A 20,378-nucleotide genomic window follows, 5' to 3' on the forward strand; every position below is an offset into this window, starting at 1 on the left:
TGCTGGGGGGTCTCGGCATCGGGGGCATGGGACTGGGGATACCCCAACAGGCTGGACATGGGCACGTAGGCGGAGGTAGTGTGGGCATCAGCAAGAAAGGGAGAGTCCTGGAAAAGTAGGACTCTGGGCATGTAGAGGAATTCTGGGCCCTGTCCTTAGTCTTCCCAGGAAGGCCTGGAGGTCAGGCCCCACATGACCACCCACCTCCAGCCCATCCTCACTTAGCCAGAGAGTGCCACACCCAAAGCACCCTGCTGCCTCGTCCCTCTGCTGGAACCTTCCCTGGCTCCTAGGTGCTCGTAGGATGAAGCCCTAGGTCTCCTCACCCCTCAGCTCCTAAGCCCCCAGGTGGTCCTTACCCCTGACATCTGGGATGTCCTACTTGTCCCAGTTTGCCCAGAACTTTTGGGTTATCTTCCTTAAAGGGCTGCACCCCAAAAAAGCCCCCAGTCCCAGGCAAACCGAGATGGTTCGTCACCCTGTCCGCACCTCAGGGGTTTTGCCCACGCTCATTTGTGGGCTCACTTGTCCCCTCTTAATTTCTTCTTTATTTTGTTTTTTCTTATAAAAGTATTACTGCTCAATGTGAAACCCTTAACTGAAATAGCTCTGGTTGAATCTCGGAGACCCTTCCCCCCGCCCCCCCCCAAGAATCCTCCTCTCCAGAGTCCGAGGACCCTTTATTTTCCTTCTGCAAAAAAATAGGATCCTACATCAAGGGGCCCCCGCAGCCTGCCTTTTCCCACCAAACCGCTCGGCACTCTTCCCCCCCGCCCCACCCACGTTGGAGCAGCTGCGTCGTGTCCTGAGACGTGGAAGCACCATCATTTGCTGCGGACCCTCCTGAGGGACATCCAGAGCGAGTCGTGTGTCCTTATTTTTTTTTTTTAGATTTTTTTTTTAAATTTATTTATTTGACAGACAGAAATCACAAGTAGGCAGAGAGGCAAGTAGAGAGAGAGAAGGAAGCAGTCTCCCTGCTGAGCAGAGAGTCCGACGCGGGGCTCGATCCCAGGACCCTGGGATCATGACCTGAGCCAAAGGCAGAGGTGCCCAGGTGCCCCCGTGTGTCCTTATTGTAGCCAGTTCAAGGCCAAAAGCTAAATATCACCTCTGCAAACCCTTCATGGACCCTCGAGGTGGCCTCGGCTTATTTTCTCCTCACTGTCCTCATTGAAGTAATACTAGTTACCCTCTGTGGAGCACTTAGCATGTCAGGCACTTGACAAGTGTCGTCTCCTTGAATTTTCACAGTATTTCCAGGAAGTGTGGGGACTGTTATCCGCATTTTACAGATGGGGAGACTGAGGCTCATAGATTGAAGATAAACCCAAGCGCGCCGTCTGCTCACTGCATGAAACTGCCTCTGGTGGTTTTCCCAAAAATGCACTGGAGCGGGTGGTATTTGGGGGGGGGGTCAGAGCCCGTGTCAGCCATCCCCTGCTCCCCAGCTGTGAACCAGCATGGGACCAAATCCACTGGCATTGGTGAAAAGCCAGAGCTGGTAGCCACCAGCTTCTAATCCACTTTCTGCCAGATCCAGAAATTCGGGCAGGACATCCTGTTGGGAGGCAGGTGGCCCAGTAACCTCAGATCCAAGGGGCGACTCTCCTGGGCTCCTGTGGACTTCTCTTGCCCTATTAGGGGGGCCTGGGCCACAGGCAGAAAGCAGGGAGCTCCAGGAGTGGAGATGAAAGGTCGGAGCGGGTGGGACAGGGCCAGGGCTTGAAATGAATCTGGAAGATCCTTCAGTGGTCTCGACACTGCTGTGAAGTAGGCATCCTTGTCCCGTTCCATGGAGGAGGGGACTGAGTCAGACTCCCAGTGCTGAAGGCCCCTGTCTGCCCCGCCCACATGGCCTCCCGCCGTGGTACCTGTGGGTTTGGACCAGACTGGATGAAGAGATGGGCCTGATGGCTTGGAGGGACCCTTTGATTTCAGACTGACCTTGGTATCACCCTGGGCTTCTAGGCAGGGTTTATGCAAATTAATGTAGATGTATGCTAATCAGACCACTACCAGGCCTGTTCTAATGGTGTTGCCGGCTCAGAGGTGTAGTGGGATGGATCAGCACAGAAGGGGTCTGAGGAGTCCCCCAGCTGGGAAGGGTCAGCAGTCGCTGGGAGGAGGGGAGGGGTTGCCATGGAGACAGAGGCCCAGCCCCAAAAGCTACCTCCTGTGGGGACCAGGGCTGGCCTGGACCAGCCCTCTGAGACGGTCCTGGGCCCCCCTTAAGCCCCAGGCTGGTCTCCCAGGGCTAATTATGCACAAGCTAGTGGCCAGCTGCTCCCTGGCTCCCCCTGGCCCAGCTGAGGTACAGGGCTGGGCCACAGCAGGAGGGCATAAGGACAGACAGATGGCAGGCTGGGGGCTGGGGGCTGGGGAAGCTGTCATGAGGAGGGAACAGGCTTGAGCAGAGCTACAAGGGCTGAGATTCCCAACTGCCCGGGCAAGCAAGCTGGCTTGGTAGTCAGGTCTCAGAGAGCCATGTGGTAGGGAGGAGTGAGGACTTGGCTGCAGTCTCAGCTCTCCTGTGTGTCCTTGGGCAAGCCCCTTTACTTCCTCGGGGCCTCAGTTTCCTTATCCAGTGATGAGGGTAGGACTAAGAAACCTGAGTTTGAAAGGTGATATACAGTAGATGCTCAATAAATGATTCTACTAATCTGAAGCCCTTCGAGAGGTTATTTTGTTTTGTTTTCTAATGGGAAGGAACATCCCCCTCATCTTGCTCCTCTTCTACTTCCCTCTTCTCTGGGCTGCGGCAGGTGTTCTGGTATCTTCCCTGAGGAGGGAACAGGCAGGACTGGCATCCCGTGATGACAGGAGCTGGGTCCTCTACTCTGACCACTGACTTCTCTTTCTCTCTTAGCGCACAAAAGGCTCTGGAGAACTGTTTGTAGAATGAACAGATGTGAAGGACTGAGTGTAGTGTCTGGCACTAATAGGAGATTAATAAATGTTACCTGGTATGTCAGCGCTGCCCATGGGAGCCGGTAAGGGGTGACTCATGAGAGCCCACTCTATCTCTTCCAGAGCCCCTGACTGTCTCTGGAGAGAGGTGTGGTGGGTGGGAAGGAAGGTGAGTGTAGAGACAAGGACTTAAACCTGAGCTCGACCACTTCCTGTTTGAGTGACCTTGGGAGCCTGGCGGGGGGCGGGGGGGGGTCACTGTGAGCCGCCTCTGCAAAAGGGGAACCTGCCTGCAGGTTCCAGGCAGCCGCACTAGGGCTGTAGGGAGCCCTCACCCCTTGTCCGGCTGGACCCAAGGAGAGGTGGTGACAGATAGGCGTGTAGTCAGGCAGGGGGAAGCAGGGCTGTGATGATCCAGGCAGAACCTAGGGGGAGACCTCACTAGGGGCTGGCAGAATCAACTTCTGGGGGAAAGGGGCCATTAGACCCTCAGCGGGGGTCACAGGACCCCAGTGGTTTGTCCCCTTCCAATTGGCAGGCTGCAGCACCGCCAGACCCAGACAGTGATTTGGAGCTACTGAGGCCCCCATTGTACAGATGGGAACACTGAGGCCTATGGGGAGAGGCCTGACAGGACTCCGCAGCACATTCGAATCAGAGGAGACCTCAGATCCCCTGAGAACCTTTACTTACTGCTTTTTCACATGAATCAACATTGAAAAACCTTTCTTAACGTTTTTGAAAGATCTTTGTTGTAAAAAAATCCCAATATACAGAAGTATGTCTAAGTGAAAGTATGAGTTTTCTCATGTCCCCATTCCCACTCCCCAGAGGGGACTTCTTGGAAGCTCCGTGGTATGTTTCCCAGGCTCTTGACTCTGCGTTTATACACACACACTTCGTGTCTTTTTCATTTTTATTGTTGGGCTTTTTGTGTGTTTTTTTTTTTTTTGTTTTTGTTTTTACATAAATGGAATCCTGTTGTTTTGCTGCTTGTTTTTTGTTTTTTGGGGTTTTTTTTTGCTTTTTGTTTTCACTTAACAGTGATAGCCTCGTCCATTTTCCAGCAGGATTCAGGTGGGGGCAGAGAGAGGCAGAAGGCTTGCAGGAGCCCTGGAAGAGACAGAGTGTGTGTGTGTGTGTGCGTGCGTGCTGAGGGTAGGAAGGGGTCCTCACAGGTCACCACACATGGTGGATGGGGAACCTATCAGAGAAGCCCCCCTCCTCAGCTCCCGGAGGGCTGTGGTGTTTGTCTCCAGACTTGCGCTCCCTGAGGAGGGAGCCACACCAGCCTGTTCGTCAACAGACACTCTCTGCTCAGGGCCTGACACATAATAGATGCTCAGGAAATTCTTGTTCAGTGAACTGCTGGTCCTGCCCCTGCCAAAGACTGCCTGGTCTCAGGGACTGTTTCAGCTCCTGCTCGAAGGCCGTTGCCCTAGATGGACCCCAGAGATGGGCGCGGAGCGTCCGGAGAGGGGACGACTCCTCATAGACCACTCGCTGCTGTCTGTCAGTTTGCTCCGCTCCCTAATGAGGGGGTTGGACTGGTAGCTCTCCAGGGGTCCTTCTCCTTGGCTTCAGTCCCACTCTCTCATTTCATGGATGAGGGGCTGAGTCGAGTTTAATTTTGTCAGCTGCCTCAGAAATCCACTGGGAGAAGGGGGGCTTGAGCTGGGGGATGCAGCAGAGGCCGTTGCCATATACAGAGCCCCCGGGGCGGGCCAGGCGCTGGGCTGAGAGCTTTCCATGCACTGTCTGACTTGCCGTGCGCTTCAGGACATTATCCCAGGTTCAGGTTCAGAGAGGGGGAGTAGTTTGCCCAAGGTCTCACAGTGAATCAGAGACTGACCGGGGATGGAACTGAAGTTGGCTGGACCCCAAGTGGAGGGCTGGACCCCAAATAGGGAGCTGAACCCCAAATGGGGAGCTCTTCCCACCTCAATAACAGTACCAGGCTGGACCAAACCATTCTTTGAAAATGGTTTTCAGGGACCCCTCCCTCGTCATTCCCCCAGATGGCCTGACTTCTGTACCTAAGTCCCATGGTGACATGGCTGGAATTTTGGCCAGGAAAGTCGTTGCAGAATTGCAGAATTGGCTGGCAAGGGCTTGGGCACCAGAGGCTTCTGATGGGTTCTGTGGCCCACAGCCCAACCCCCTCTCCCCCAGCCAGCTTCCTGGGGCTAGGGTGGGCCCATCTGCATCACTCATCCCTTGTCCCCACCTGGTGTTAGGCTCCTGGGGTTGGCGTCTAGACAGGCTAGAGTATCCTACTGAGAACAGAGGCAGCCCTGACTCAGGGCTGAAGGTTCCCATGGCAACCGCATCCCCCTTGGCTGGCAGCTACCTGATAAATAAATAATCGGGAGGGGGTGGGGAGCTAAGGCCAGGGGAGGGGCCGCTGGGTGGCTTCACTGGGGAAAGGAGAGGGGTGGGTTAGGCTTGAGGTAGGCTTGGTGGGGCTGGGCTGGGCAGAGAGGTTGGCTGGTAGTGTTGTAATGGCCCCGTGAGAGGACAGCAGTGGGAGAAAGTGGCCAGAGGTGAGAGGGATTCAGATGAGCAGGAGGGAGAACAGCATCTGAAGTTAAGATTTCTGGCTTTTGCAGTTGGACACCTCATGGGTCCCAGACACCGGAAACGGGCCAGGTGTGGGTGTATCAAGTTCACAACCAGCCTTCTGATGGGTAGCCAGTTATAAAGGGGCTAGAGGCTGAAGGGAGAACAGGTAGCGCCCGAAGGTTGAGTGGGCACCTGTTTGCTTGGACGACGGAGCATAAAGAGGGCCTGGGAAATGGCCTGGGGGTGTTTTGACACTTAGGGTCCTGGCTGCGTGGGAGGGTGGAGACCGAGTTCCGCGTTGGCACCTGCGGCTGAGCTCTCACCGCCGGGAGTGCAGCGGTGAGCACCTCCGGCAGAAATCCCCACCAGGGAGTGTGCCTTCCAATGCAGGAGTCAGACCGTGAAAGGGTAAGGGAGTGGGTAGTACGGTAATCTGTGATAAGCACCATGGAAACAATAAAGCAAGGGGAGACGGGGAGTTCTGCAGCAGGACATAATTTTAAATATTATCTGGAAAAAAAAAAACTACAACAACAAAAAACGGGGCACCTGACTGGCTCAGTTGGTAGAACATGCAACTCTTGATCTTGGGGTCGTGAGTTCTAGCCCCACATTGGGCATAGAGCTTACTTTATTATTTTTTTAAATTTATTTATTTGACAGACAGAGATCACAAGTAGGCAGAGAGAGAGAGGGAAGCAGGCTCCCCACCGAGCAGAGAGCCCGATGCAGGGCTCGATCCCAGGACCCTGAGATCATGACCTGAGCCCAAGGCAGAGGCTTTAACCCACTGAGACACCCAGGTGGCCCTAGAGCGTACTTTAAACATATATGTAAATTAACAAATGATATGGAATCTCTCCACCACCATATGAGGGAGGTATCGTGAATGATACCCATTTTGCGGGTGAGGAAACTGAGGTGCAGGGGCGTGAAGTGACTGGCCCCGTGGCATGAGGATTCTAACCGTGGTTCTGCTTCTAGCCCCTGAACCAGATCCTCACGTGCCTGTGGGCAGAGGAGCAGGTGGGAGGGAGGGCGTGGAGGCCATGAGAGCGTTGAGATAGATGAGGCATTCGCTGGAGGAGGAGCGAGGACCTTTTCTCTTTTACTTTTTTAATGGAAGTGGCTTGAGTGTGCTTAGGAGCCAGTGGGAAGCATCCTGGGCAGAGGGAGAGGTTGAGTTACAGGCAAGAAGTTTCCAAGGATGGGGTGAGCACGTGAGGAAACAGGAGATGGGGTCCAGAGTGGAGGCGGAGGCCCCTGTCAGAGGAGGGGGTGGGCAGGGGGGTAGGCAGAAGCCAGGTCCCCTGAGAGGGAGGCTGGAGGGGTCCCAGGAGGGCAGAGGACAGTGAGATCGGAAGTGGTCCATGGGCAAAGTGAGTTCTCCAGAGAAGTCTAGTTGGGTTGTGGGGTGGCGAGGAGGGCCTCTCGAAGTTGTGGTGATGGACCTGGCATTGTGGTGCTCCGTGTCCGCCTGGGGAGTGGCTCCCTCCAGCAGCACTTGGCTGCTTTGCAAGCAGGGGGAACACTGTTAATTGGGTTTGTGCAGGTGCGGGCTTTTCCTGACAGGTGTGATGGGAAGGCTTTGGGGTCTGCGAGTCGGGCTTACAGGTGAGGCTCATGCGGAGGTGAGGGGGCATCAGCAGTCCCAGCCAGCGCAGCGGGGATGTCAGGCTACGGGGAACGCGAGGGGTGGGGGGTGAGAGGCAGAGGACTCAGTGGGCTGGACCCGGCGGGTCCCCATCACCATCAGGGCCATTGGGAAGCCAGCTGGGGGGCGTCCAGCGGGGGCTGTCAACTTGGTGACTTCGGAGGCGTGGCAGTCCGCATGGTGGCCGTGGAGGAGCGGTGAGGGGAAAGGTCCCGGGGATGGTGTTTGAGAGTTGAGATGTTGAGGGGCTGGAGGGCGAGAGGGTGGCCCCTGGTTGTCAGAGGATGCTGCAGGGATGAAACTCATTTCCGGGGAAGGGCAGGACCTGGAGGCTGGCGGATGACGGGCTCTCTGGGTCTGTAAGCAACTTAGGGATGTGAGAGGAGCACAGAGACAGTAGCATCCGTGGGTGCAAATGGTGGGGGGGGGCACAGGCTGGTTTGGAAGGGTCATGGGGGGGTGAGGTCGGGGTGGGGGATCAGGCGAAGCAGCGCAGGGCCTTGAGGAGACGAGGGTGGGGTGCTGAGGGGCAGGCATGTGGGACTTACTCTGTGGGTCTGATAGATCCACACAGGATCTGGGTAACTTGTTCTCATCTGTCACTCGGGATGGTCTGGGCACTCGTCCTTGTCCTGCTTATCTGGGGTCCTGGCAGGGGGCAGGGGGATCACTGGCAGGCCCAGGGGCCTCAGCGATTGCCCCAAGCTCTGCGGGGTGCCCTGATGAGGGAGTAACTCAATGGGTGCCTGGGTGGCTCAGTCAGCTAAGCATCCGACTCATCTCAGCTCAGGTCTTGATCTCAGGGTCCTGAGTTCAAGCCCCACATTGGGCTCCAGGCTGGTGTGGAGCCTCCTTCGAACAAACAAACAAACAAACAACGAAAAACATGCAAAGAGAAAGCACTTGGACAGGGGTGCTGGCCAGCACCGCCCCCCACCCCCATCCCACAGGAGGCTGCATCAGTTGTCAACAGGACCTTCTGTCCTGGGCCTGGCCCACCTAGGAGAGAGACTCAAGACCTGGCTTACACATTAAAAACAAACAAACAAACAAACATCCCAAAGTCACTCTTTCCTTCAGTGCAGGTGCACTTGAAATTTTTTCGAAGGGGTTTCAAAGTTGCCATTATCCCCCCACTAGTCCTCCCATCAAACTGACAGGACACAACAGGCCAGTTAGGACTTAAATCACTGCGGCCCTCAGATGATTGTTCTAAGCTGGTGCAACCAGATGGGGAAGATATTCCCCCTATTTGTTTGTTCTTTATTTGGTAATTAGTCGCATCTCACAGCTGCACAAGCAGAAGTTCTGGAATATCTGACTTGGCTTTCTAACCAAAAATAATAACTTTAGGGGGTGCCTGGGTGGCTCAGTGGGTTAAAGCCGCTGCCTTCGGCTCAGGTCATGATCCCAGGGTCCTGGGATCGAGCCCCGCATCGGGCTCTCTGCTCAGCGGGGAGCCTGCTTCCCTTCCTCTCTCTCTCTGCCTGCCTCTCTGCCTACTTGTGATCTCTGTCTGTCAAATAAATAAATAAAATATTAAAAATAATAATAATAATAATAACTTTAGGATTGAGATTATTTATAAGATGCAGAATCTCAATTAAAAAATATATATGGAGGGGCACCTGGCTGGCTCAGTTGGTAGAGCATGGGGCACTTGATCTCAGGGTCGTGAGTTTGAGCCCCGCATTGGGTATAGAGTTTACTTTAAAAAAAAAACTAAGAAAAAAAAAAAAAAAACTAAGTTTACACCTGGGTGGCTCAGTAGGTTAAGTGTCTGCCTTTGGCTCAGGTCATGATCCCAGGGTCCTGGGATCGAGTCCTGCATCGGGCTCCCTGCTCAGTGGGGAGTCTGCTTCTCCCACTCCCTCTCCCCCTCCCCACCGCTCATTCTCTCTCTCTCTCAAATACATAAATAAAATCTTTTAAAAATATATTAAAAATGTAAAAATAATTAAAAAACAAAGCTTAGGGGCACCCGGGTGGTGTAGTCGGTTGAGCGGCTGACTCTTGGTCTCAGCTCAGGTCCTGATCATTAGCATTCAGGTCTGGGTGGCCATGCCGACTACACTGGTGTATGGGCGTCCATTTCCCACCCATCTCCCCAACTAGACTGAGTTCCCGGGGGGCAGGCACCAGAGCTTACTCCCTTCTGCAGCGCCAGCACGGGACCTAATGCAGAGCACATGTTCTGTGAACAAGTAGGTAGACAGTGACCCCCGAGGCAGATGAGGTTGGAGGGAGGGTGGAGGGAGGCCAGAGTGACGGCTGACAGTGACCAGAATGGCCAGGGCTCCATATTCAGGGGGAAGAGTCATCCCTCTGGCCAATCAGGGAGGTCTTTCTGGAAAAGGAGGGAATTGTGCTGTACTTTGAAAACCAAGGAGGACTTGCATAGAGGAAAAGGGAAATGCAGGCAGGACTTCAGCTGTTGTTTGAGCCGCTCGGGGAGCAGGAGCTGGCTGGGGAGAGAGGAGGGGGGCAGCTCCCAGCAAGCCTGCGGTGCCCATCTGAGAAGCTCCCACTGTTGCGTCTTCTCCTAATTAGTCACCATTTATTAAGTTTAGTTGTCCGTTAGCCTGTGTGATGTCTCCATATCCTCACAACGACTTCTCAGGGGAGGGATTGCCTTCCCTATTACCGTTGAAGAAATAGTCTCAGAGAGGGAAAGTAACTTGAACGAAGTCACAGAGTGGCCATTTGAACCTGAGCTTTAGTGACTCCAAAGCTTTTCGTGGGAACTGTCCCCCTGTTCACTATGTTAGTGAGGTCCCTGGGAATCCAGAGTGTTTGGAGCAGGAGGCCAGGGGTGCAGCAGGGTGACCCCATGTTTTAGGAGGGCATTTCCAGGCAAGGCCTCTCCCCAGCTACACCATGAGCCTGGGCAAGTCTGTCTCGGCCACCTCCTCTGTCCTCTGATGGCAGCCTCCGTGCCAGGAACAGATGCCAGCTGAGTTGAGAACATCAAGTGGACCCCAAGCCAGCAGGGGGCTCCCCAAGGCCTGGCAGAGTCCGGGTGAAAAGGAGAAGAGCAGAAGTGGGGCAGGAGAAGTGGGAGCAGGGAACAACCTGGGGAGTTTCTCCCCCAAGGTCAGCAGACCACTGGGGTCAAAGCAGGAAGGGCTCTTAGAGTCCTGTAGTCCAGTGGTCTCTTCTGTACAGAAGAAGGAGCTTGAGAGAAGGTGGGGAAGGTGGCCTGCCCCGGGGCACCCAGGAGTCTGTCAGACTCTCAACCAGAATCAACACCTCTTAACTCCCAGGCCAGTGCCAGCAGGGAAAGGTGATGGGTTGGTGCCAAGGTGGGACAGGTGGCAGAGAAAAGCAGAATGACTGCCCAGCTCTGCCACCTCCCTGTAGTGTGACCTTGAGCAAGTTACTTCCCTTCTCTGAGCCTCATGGTCTCTTGCTTGAGAACAAGATCATGATCCCAGCTCTGCCTTTCTGACAAGGAGCATCCAGTGGGCGATGAACTTGGAAAGCTCTTTGCAGTCTGTAGGGCCCTGCGGGAGGAGTCACCAACAAGAGGCAGGCTGGCGCCAGGTGGGTGGGTGCCAGGGCTAGGCCTGCAGCTTCCTGGGTCTCTGCCCAAGCTTTGCCATCTGTGTGGTAGCGCCAGCACCCCCACTCCCCACCTCCCTGCCAGGAAAACGGCTTCTGGGATCTTCTCAATCAGAATCTTCCCTGTCCCTTCCCAGCCATATCCCCTCCTCTCCTCTTCCATTTAAATCAGGACTTTGGGTTGCAAGTGACAGAAATCACATGTACAAGGAGGGAGAATTAATTTTCAGCGTGGCTAGACCCTCAGACCAAAAACTACATGGCCTGGAGACTGCCCTTGATTATTCACTCTTTCTCCCTCTCTGTCCCTTTGAGATGGCGAAGACGGCCACCAGCAGCAGCGAGTGACACTGCACTCATTCAGATACGCTGGCAGACAGCATCTCTGTGCTGGCTGCTCCGGCAACTCTCCGGGGTAACTCTCGGGAGCTGGCCACAGGGCGAGTGCCCAGCCCTGACCAGATCCCTGTGTGTCAGTTATCTGGTCGGGATTGAGTCGTGAGCCCACTGCTGAAATTAGAGGTGGGCTCAGCCCCACCCAAGCCACAGGGACTGAAGGTCTGGGAGGTGGTTTCCAAAACAGAGAGATGGGTTCTGTCAGCACGAGCAGAGGTGTTGGACAGTCAGTAACAATGGAGGTCACTGGCACCTTCGTTCTTAATGAATCAGCTGAATCACTGAACCAGGGGCTCCTGGAAAGGGTCGATTGACTGAGTCCTGTATCGGTTAACTTTTGCTGGGTAACAGATCATTCTGGAGCAGTCATTTTGGGATTTTTGTTTTGTTTTGTTTTTAAGATTTTATTTATTGATTTGTCAGAGAGGGAGATTGAGCACAAGCGGAGGGAGTGGTGGGTAGAGGGAGAAGCAGGCTCCCTGCTGAACAAGGAGCCAATGGGGAACTCGATCCCAGGGCCCTGGGATCACGACCACAGCTGAGGGCAGACACTCCACCAACTGAGCCACCCAGGCATCCCCTGGAGCAGCCATTTAAAATAATCATTTTATTTAGCTCTTGATTCTGTAGGTCAGCTGGATGATTCTTCCTGTCTGGCTACGTGTTTTGGTCAGTTGGTAGGTTGGCTAGCATTGGAATGATCTAGAATGGCCTCACTCACATGGTTGGCAGGCTGTCATGGGCAGTGGGGAGAGGGCTTGGTTCTCCTCTCATCCTCCAGCGGGTCACAGGGGCTCTTCTGCATGGTGTTGTCCGTGTTACAAGTATAGCAACTGGGCAAGCTCTAGGGCACATGCAAGTTTTTCAAAAGATCTTCACTTGCACTGCGCTGCCTAAAGTCCCACTGGGCAAAGCAGGTCACATGACTAAGCACAGAGTTAGTGGAGAAGGGTGCTGCCACAGAGCACGGAGATGGGGAGAGAAAGAGCTTGAGGTCAATTTTGCAACCTAGGACAGCTCCCTTGGGGAAGTGAAGTAAAAACAAATCCCTTTCTCTGCAGCGCATGGATTCCACGGGCCAGGGCAGCCTCCAGATAGCAGTGCTTGGAAAAGCGGACTCAGGCCCAGGAACTTTCCTGGGCCCTTCAGGGCGGCAGCTCCGCTATTGCCCAGGGCTGGGGGAGGCGGTCTGGATCCTAACTCGACCTACTCTCAGCCCCACGTGGGGCAGGGGCAGGTGCCAATGGGGCCTGAGGCAGGGAGGAAAGTGTTCTGAACCCCAGCTCCCTCCTCCCCTCCCCGAAGTGATGACCAGGGTCTCAGTCCGTCCCCCCAGACTTGCTTCCATCTCCCCATCTCCCTGTGGTCTGGGAGAGCTGGGATGGCTCTGAGACTTGTGAGCAGTCAGGCCATGGTGGCTCGTCACCATGGTAAATGGTGTGACCTGCTGAATGAGGTCCAGGGGGCGTCCCTGTCCTTCCCTTCCAGGCCGTGACCGTGGCCTCAGCCTGCTCTCTCCCACAGGTCGCTGCGCTGGAGCGGCAGATCTTTGACTTCCTGGGCTATCAATGGGCTCCTATCTTAGCCAACTTCCTGCACATCATGGCAGTCATCCTGGGCATCTTTGGCACCGTGCAGTACCGCTCCCGGTACCTCATTCTGGTATGGCTCCCTCAGCCCCTCCCACGCCCCTGCTCCTCCAGCCAGAACTGCCCCCCCCCACCCCCGCAGTGCCCAGACCCCTGTTCTCTCTTAGCTCCAGCCTATTCCCAATGCTTCTTTGCTCAGCAGAGAGACGAGATTGATATTTTCCCTGAAGGATTTCCTAGGGAAAAATCCAAATATTAACCATCTGTGTCATTTAGTGAGTGCCTGCCATGTGCGAAGCTAAGCGTTTCGCATGTTTCACTCATCTTTACAACAGCCCTGCAAGGGGTATCTTACTGTCTCCATTTCCCAGGTGAGGAAATGAGGCTCAGAAAGGTTGCGAGGCTTCCTAAGGTCACACAGCTAATAAGTGGCAGGATTAGAGCATCAGATCCTGAGTGAAGGCTCCATCAGTAAGTCAGTGGAGGGACGGACTTCATCTTCCTTAGTTTCTCAGGTTGCTTTGAGAAGGCTGGCTTGGCTTTGGTCCTTTGCTGTTCATCGAGAATGTGGTCTGATGGCAAGTGGGGCCTTTTTTTTTTTTTTTAAGATTTTATTTATTTATTTGACAGAGACACAGCGAGAGAGGGAACACAAGCAGGGGGAGTGGGAGAGGGAGAAGCAGGCTCCTCGCTGAGCAAGGAGCCCGATGCAGGGCTTGATCCCAGGACCCTGGGATCATGACCTGAGCCAAAGGCAGACGCTTAACGACTGAGCCACCCAGGTGCCCCACAAGTGGGGCTTAGAGGTCAGTGCCTCCTGTGCTCTGATCCCAGGAGTGGATTGTGTCCCTGGCTCCCTCCTCCTGCTTCCTCTGCCCAAGCCCTGGTCCTTGATGGTCTCTGTTAAACTCCTATTTTCAGCTAGGCTCACCCTCTTCCCCTGTTCTTCCTCAGTGACATGTTCACATGCCTCTTTGGAGGGAAAAGCCTTCTGAGTTGCCTTATTACACACATGCTTGATGCCTGTGATGACGACGACATGCTTTGCCATTCCTGCCACAGCCCATTCTGGCTCATTCTTGGGCTTTGCCCACCTCCCACAGGCTGAGCTCCCAGAAGCTGGGTGAGCAGCACCCTTCAAAAACTCTGTCTCATCCTGGATGGGAGAATCCTTCTCTCTGGCTCTCAAGAAGGCCCCAGGCACTCCTACAAGCGGTGCTGTGTGCTGGGAGGCAGCAGCGGCATGGCAGGCCCAGGACTTGGGTGGAGATACCGCGCTCCTCTCCAGCATTCCAGAGCCGGGCTGTGTCTGTTCTTCTCCGAAGAGTGCATCGGATTAGCTGCCAGAGGACTGGAGCTTGAGGAGCAGGCCCACCTCTTCCCAGCTGTGTGATCTTGGCAAACTTAAACCTCCTCTCTAGGGCTGATATAGGTTATCCTTAGAGGGAGAGCAGTGCCTTCCATGCAGGGCTGTTGTAAGGACAGGACGAACGTAATAATGATTTGTAAACTAAAGTGCTCTCTGCATGAGACAGTGTCATCACTTCCCCTTGCAAAGGTCTCCTCAGTCCCTGAGCTCTGGCTCCATTGACACGCCCCATCGCCGCTCCTCCACACCCCACCCTGATCTCACCTCTCCTCTCCCCAGTATGCAGCCTGGCTGGTGCTCTGGGTTGGCTGGAATGCATTTATCATCTGCTTCTACCTGGAGGTTGGACAGCTGTCCCAGGTAAGCCTCAGGCCTGGCAATGCCAGAGGGCAGAGCCTGACCTTGCCCATCCCCTAGCCAGGGGCTCCTAGTTTAGTCTGGGGCTTCATATCTTGAAGAGATCTCCCTCTATACACTCGAGTGATCTATACTCCGCAGACCCTACCCCCACATTTTTGTTTCTGCACTTCTCAGAAACAAATAATGGGTCAGATAAGGCTGAGGGGCTGTGAAGATGGGCCAGGTCGCACTGATCACAGGCTCAGTAGAAACCAACCACTTGCAGTGGTCCTGGAAAGTGCCCTGGGGCCCTACACATGTTCAGGGCCCTTTGTACTGCTTAGGCTACAAAGATTTGTGTCCAATTCTGATCAGTATTTTCAGAAGGGAAAGAGATGAAGTAAACTTAGGGAAATCAAGTGGACCAGGTCCTGTGCAGAACTATGGAAGAAAGGGGACGTTTTTAGATTGTGTAAGAGCAAGTCCAGAGGACACAACTTCTGTTTTTAGTACACAAGAGGGGAAAATATATGAATGGGAGCATTGGCTTTGTAGTTCTGTTAGATCTAAATCCCAGCTCCAACATTTCCAAGCTGTGTGACCCTGGGCATGTGGCTTACCCTCTCTGAGCTTGAGTTTCCCTGTCTGGGGAGTGCAGATAACTGCTTCATGTGATTGCTTCAGGGGATGAAATGAGATTATACATCTCAGGGCTTGGCACCTGGTCAGAACTCGGTGAATATTAGTTAACAGGCTGCAGGAGAGAATGGAGAGATCATGCTGTGGTGAGAACCTCTGATCTAGGGTGGCCCTTTCTGCATTCCAGATGGGGACACCAAGAACTAGAGAGGATAGGTTTGCCCAGGGCCACACCCAGAGAGCAGTGGAGAGGCTGAACAGGCTGTGAAGGAGTCTGTTTTGAGGATTTCACCTATGGCTGGAAAACTGGACTCAGTCACTGTGTCCTTCACATCTCTGAAACTTTGGGGCTCCTGTAGGTCAGCACTAGCCCTTTCTGCCTCTGGTGGAAGTGTGAGACCTATGTAGTCATCAAGTGCCACCTACTGGCCAAATATAGACTTGCAATAACGGACTCCGTCCGTACCCTTCAAATCAAGCCAGGAGAGGAGACTGCTTCAACAGTCCAGGTGTGAAGTAGATCTTATATAAAGTTTCCTGGGGCCTGAAGAAGATGCCCCCCAACCCCTGGCCCCAGCTCAGTATCCTAGGCCCCTCTGCCCCCAGGACCGGGACTTCATCATGACCTTCAACACATCCCTGCACCGCTCCTGGTGGATGGAGAATGGGCCAGGCTGCCTGGTGACACCTGTCCTGAACTCCCGCCTCGCCCTGGAAGACCACCATGTCATCTCTGTCACTGGCTGCCTGCTTGACTACCCCTACATCGAAGCACTCAGCAGTGCCCTGCAGATCTTCCTGGCTGTGAGTCCTCCTGTCCCCCAGCCCACACACTCCCAGAGGTAAAGTCCACCCCAACCCCTTTGTTTAGCTCTAGTTAAGAAAGGGAGAACTTGGATCTTCCAGCCTATCTGTGCTTCTGTCTGGCTCTGCCTCCGTATCTTGTATCTCCTCCCTTCACCCCTGCCCCAGATCCCATTCCAAGAGTGAGTGGGTTTAATGACTAGGATGAGTCATCAGACCATGAGTCAACCCAGTCTCCAGTGTATCTGCTGTGTGACCTTGGACAAGTCATTTGCCCTCTCCAAGCTTATATGCTCATTCACAGAAAGGCGTGACCACATCAACTGTGTAGAGTTGTGAGACTGAAAGAAGAGTGGCTCCAAGATGATAATATAGTTCGCAGGCTTGCCCTCAGCACTCCACACATCCAAAGCCACAAAATCCTCGTTCCTCTTAACCCGTCAGTAAAGTATTGCCCAGGTCCAGTTGGGAAAACTGAGGCTCAAAGAGGTAAAATAATGACTTGTCCAAGTCCACTCACAGAACACAGAATGGAACCAGATATGTTTGACTGTAAGGCCCAAGCATTTAACTTGAAGTTGTTATGGTTTGGTGTTCATCCTCGCACACCCCGCCCCTCCCGTCCTACTGGGCCCGCCAGGTGCCGGGTGGAGGAAGAGCTTCTGTCTTCTTTTCTTCCACCCCAGCTCTTTGGCTTCGTGTTCGCCTGCTACGTGAGCAAAGTGTTCCTGGAGGAGGAGGACAGCTGTGAGTGCCAAGCCCCTAGGGAACAGGGATGCCTGGCCACACACCACCCCATGCCTTCAGCACCCTGGACAGAGCCCTGCACTGCCTAGGAGGCAGGGAAACCTGGGTTGGCCAACTGGCTCCTCTTAGTGGGGGAGAAGAGGTGGCAGGGGTGGTGGGGGTCTGCATAGCCAGCACATTCTGGGCTGTGACCCATACATCCAGTGCATGGCTCCAGCACTACTCTCCACCCACTCCTCTTAGGTTCTGCCCCTCAGAGGAGCTCCCCGAGGCTCACCCCTACCAAGGAACACGGGTGCCCAGCCTCGTCCCCCCACTACCCTCCACCTCTACCTCCCAGTCTTGCTCGATTAAGTGGCTCAAGCCCCCTCCACTCCCATCTTCCAGGTCTTGCCCCCTTAAGTGGCTCAAGCCCTGCTCCCTTGAAGGACGGCCCATCCCCGAGGCTCTCTATCTACTTGGGCTTTGGCCCATTCTGGCTGAGCTCCTGCGAGTCTCGTTCTGCTCCCCATAGGACCAGCAGCAAAGCCCGCCCCCCCCCCCCAGGCACTGTACTGGGGTCTCACCCCCTCAGATTCTTCCTTTTCAGCACCCAGCCTCCCATAACTCATACCCCGCAGGCCTATCCCTAACTATGCACCACTTCCCCTTCCGCAGTTGACTTCATCGGTGGCTTTGACTCCTACGGATACCAGGCGCCCCAGAAGACGTCGCATTTACAACTGCAGCCTCTGTACACGTGGGTCACGGCGCCCAGCGGGGTGGGGTGGCGGGATTGAGGCGTTCCTGTAGGGGAAAGACAGGCAGGGTGGAGCGGGGAGGGCAGCCGGATCTCTCTGCCCCATACTTTCAGTGTCCACTTCCCTAACCTACCTTTGTTTCCTGCAGGTCGGGGTAGCTTCTGTCCCGCGCCCATCCAGTTGCCACAAGCTTGTTGGCTAGACTGAAGCCGCTGGCGCGAGCTTGGGCCAAAATAGCAGGCGCGCCCCCTGGCGGCTCGCGGACCGACTGCAGCCTGCGTGGGCTGAGTCTGCCGCGGACTTGGACTTGGCCCTTCGCAGCCCGACTCCAGGGAGGCGGGCCGGCCGGGCGGGGTAGGGGATCGCGGGGTTTGTATTTTTTTTATCTCAGCCTTGGCGGGCACTGGGGCCTCCCTCCCTTCTCCAGCCTCTCTCTTTCGAAACCCTTCACCCCACTTCCGGTCCCCTGTCCAGAGAGAAATGGCATTCACCCCGTCTCACCACACTTTCACCAGCCCTGGGGAGAGTTACTGTGAACTAGAAGCAGGAGTCCTGGGTTCCAGTCGCAGCTCCATCACCAACTGTCTGTGTGACATCTGGCAAGGCCCTTCTTTGCCCTCTCTGGGCCTCAGTTTCCCTCAATTAAAATAACCTCTTAGCAGATGGAGCTCTTTCTAGCCTTTTCATTTGACTCTTAATTCCCGGGACTAGGCTGGGATTAAAATTCCCATTTTGCAGATGTGGAAACTGAGGCCCGGAGATATGAAGCGATTTGCTTGAGGCCACACAGCTAGGCTTTTGGAGGAGGCAGGCCTTGAACACAGTGTACCTTCTGTAGTTTCAGACTCCAAAACCCAGTGCCTGGTCTCTGAATCCCATTTCCAAGCCCCCATCCAGATGGAACACTCTAGAACCCATGTGATCTACATCACACACACCACCACCACTTGCCAGCGCCTCTCTTGAAGCAATATACCTGTTCTCCTGTTGGGAACCAGATGAACAGAGCCCAGAGCCCTGAGTTCAGCCTGACCCACAGGAAAGCCCTCCTAGACTCGGCCCCTGTCCACCCTGGGCCAACGTTTGAAGGTCATGCCAGTAGGGGAAGGAAGCATATCTCAGCCATCCCATCCCCTTCCGGGTCCCTGAGGCCGGGTCTGCTGCAGCCATGATCCCCTGTCCCCTCAGCAACTCCACCACCCCCGATGGCTCCATCCACCTCACCCATTGGAGGACCTGTAGTTCCAGAATGAAAGACAGCTGGTCAGCACCTACCGATCACCAGTTTTCAAAGATCGCCAGCGTTTATGACCACTCCAATGTCCAAGAGAAACCTCTAACAAGCCCAGAAGGAGTTGTGAAGAGGCAGACTGGGCATGTGGGTCATTGTGTGGGGTCGGGAGGACCAGCACCCTTGAGAGCAAACAGATGAGAGCTCATTCTCCCCATCTCCTTCCACAGACACCCCTGAGGACCTTGCTTCCTGTGTATGGGCCGTAAGTCCAAGGGCAGGAGGGGCAGGCCTCAGCTTCCCAGTCTGTACAACAGGAGTGGCCCTGGATAAGGAGGGAGGGCAGAAGGCATGGGGGAACTGGAGGGAAACGCATGGTTTGTATGCCTGAGCCCATCCACGGTGACCACTCCACTTCTCGCTCTCTACCCTCTGATCTAGCCTTCCTTACATCTAAGGCCAAAGTATCTGGAGCTAGGACCCCATCCTGCCATCCCCTCTGCAGTGCTGTGCCAAGGAGCCAGCCCCAGGAGTTCCACTGGCCACCCCAGGCACTGAGGTCCCCTAGTCTTCCCAGGTAGCTAGGAGTTCCACTCAAGAAGGGGGCAGCTCCCTTCGGGCCTGGCTGCTATCCTGCTTCCAGGCCAACTCCTGCCTCCAGCCCTCTCCTCCCACCCCCACTCCCCAGCCTCCTTTCTACTCAACGGGTTTAGCCACTGGTGCTTTGAAGCCTTTTGTTTTTATAAGATGGTTTTTGCAAGGGACCAAGTTCTTTTCCCACTGGGACCTTGCAAGGCAGGGAGCGTTCCCTGGTTTCTCTGCAGGTGGGTTCATTAAAGATGGTGTTTTCTTCTCTATCATCCTGTCCTGCCCTGTGAGTCATCAGGGTCCCTGCTTGAGGGTGAGCAGGGGCTGGGAGTCAAGGTCACTGCCATTATCATTCCTGGGGCCCTGGCCTGTGCTGGCTGGCTCTGTAGCTTTTGGAAGTCACTCTCCCTCACTTTCCTCATCCATAAAATGCAGAGGTGGGGCTCAATCAGTGGGTTCCCAAAGCTGGCTCACAATCCCTTGGAGAGTCTCTATTTTTCTGATTAAGTGGAGTGTAAGTTGGTGCTTCCAAATATCCTTTGCATCTCATGTCTGCCCTTTTCCTGACAGCTCAGTTCCTGACTTAGAATGAGCGGCAGAAAGTGCTTTAGACACAGAGTCCTGGGACAGCCTGGATCTTTTCTGGCAACAGGGCCAGAATTGGTATTTTGAATATTCAAAATTTTACTTACTTTTATGATTAGATAATAGGTATATATGGTACAGAATTCAGAAAGTTCCAGGAGTTTATATCTTTTTACCTATTTTTCGTATCTTTCCAAAGACAGACAGTTCTTTGTCAACTGACATATTTTTTCCCCTTTTCACACAAATGGCAACATGCTCTACTCAATCTTCAACTTCCTCCTTAACTCTGAACCTTGGAAATCTTCTCCCAAGAATACACGTGGAGTTGCCTCCCATTGTGATTTGGTAGAATTAGGACTTCCGTGAAGATTCCCAGGTAATCCCGAAATAGAGGTTCTACAAAGATGCCCCAGGTTCATCACGGAAACCTCTGTGGACCCCTCCTGGTCTTGGAGGTCGGAGGAAAATCAGTCACAGACACCATCTTCAAGGACTTTATGGTTTAGTGGGGAGCCCACAGGATGGGACTGCAGAAGAGTGAATGCTGCTGGCAGGGGTCAGTGCTGAGGACAGGCCGGAGTGAAAGGCTTTTGTTAATAGCTCAGGCGAGAGGTCACCTGAGTGTCCTGGACAGGGCTACCAGCATGAGCACAGATGTGGA

General features: G+C 54.3%; 1 protein-coding gene across 4 annotated transcripts in view; it reads left to right on the forward strand.

Moving 5' to 3' along the window:
- NKAIN1 (sodium/potassium transporting ATPase interacting 1) overlaps nt 1-17,974 on the forward strand; it is a 38,994-nt gene extending 21,020 nt beyond the window's left edge. The window contains exons 2-7 of one of the 4 annotated variants that reach the window (XM_047727865.1): nt 12,608-12,745; nt 14,321-14,401; nt 15,626-15,823; nt 16,510-16,570; nt 17,228-17,309; nt 17,459-17,974. In XM_047727865.1, coding sequence (XP_047583821.1) covers nt 12,608-12,745; nt 14,321-14,401; nt 15,626-15,823; nt 16,510-16,570; nt 17,228-17,309; nt 17,459-17,468 — 570 coding nt within the window. In that variant the 3' untranslated portion in view covers nt 17,469-17,974. Of the gene's footprint in view, nt 1-12,607; nt 12,746-14,320; nt 14,402-15,609; nt 15,824-16,509; nt 16,571-17,227; nt 17,310-17,458 lie in introns of those variants that run through there. The other 3 variants (XM_047727869.1, XM_047727866.1, XM_047727868.1) reach the window with 3 other exon arrangements.
- Nucleotides 17,975-20,378: the final 2,404 nt, after the last annotated feature.

This window comes from Lutra lutra, chromosome 4, assembly GCF_902655055.1.
Source record: "Lutra lutra chromosome 4, mLutLut1.2, whole genome shotgun sequence".
NCBI classification, from domain to species: domain Eukaryota; kingdom Metazoa; phylum Chordata; class Mammalia; order Carnivora; family Mustelidae; genus Lutra; species Lutra lutra.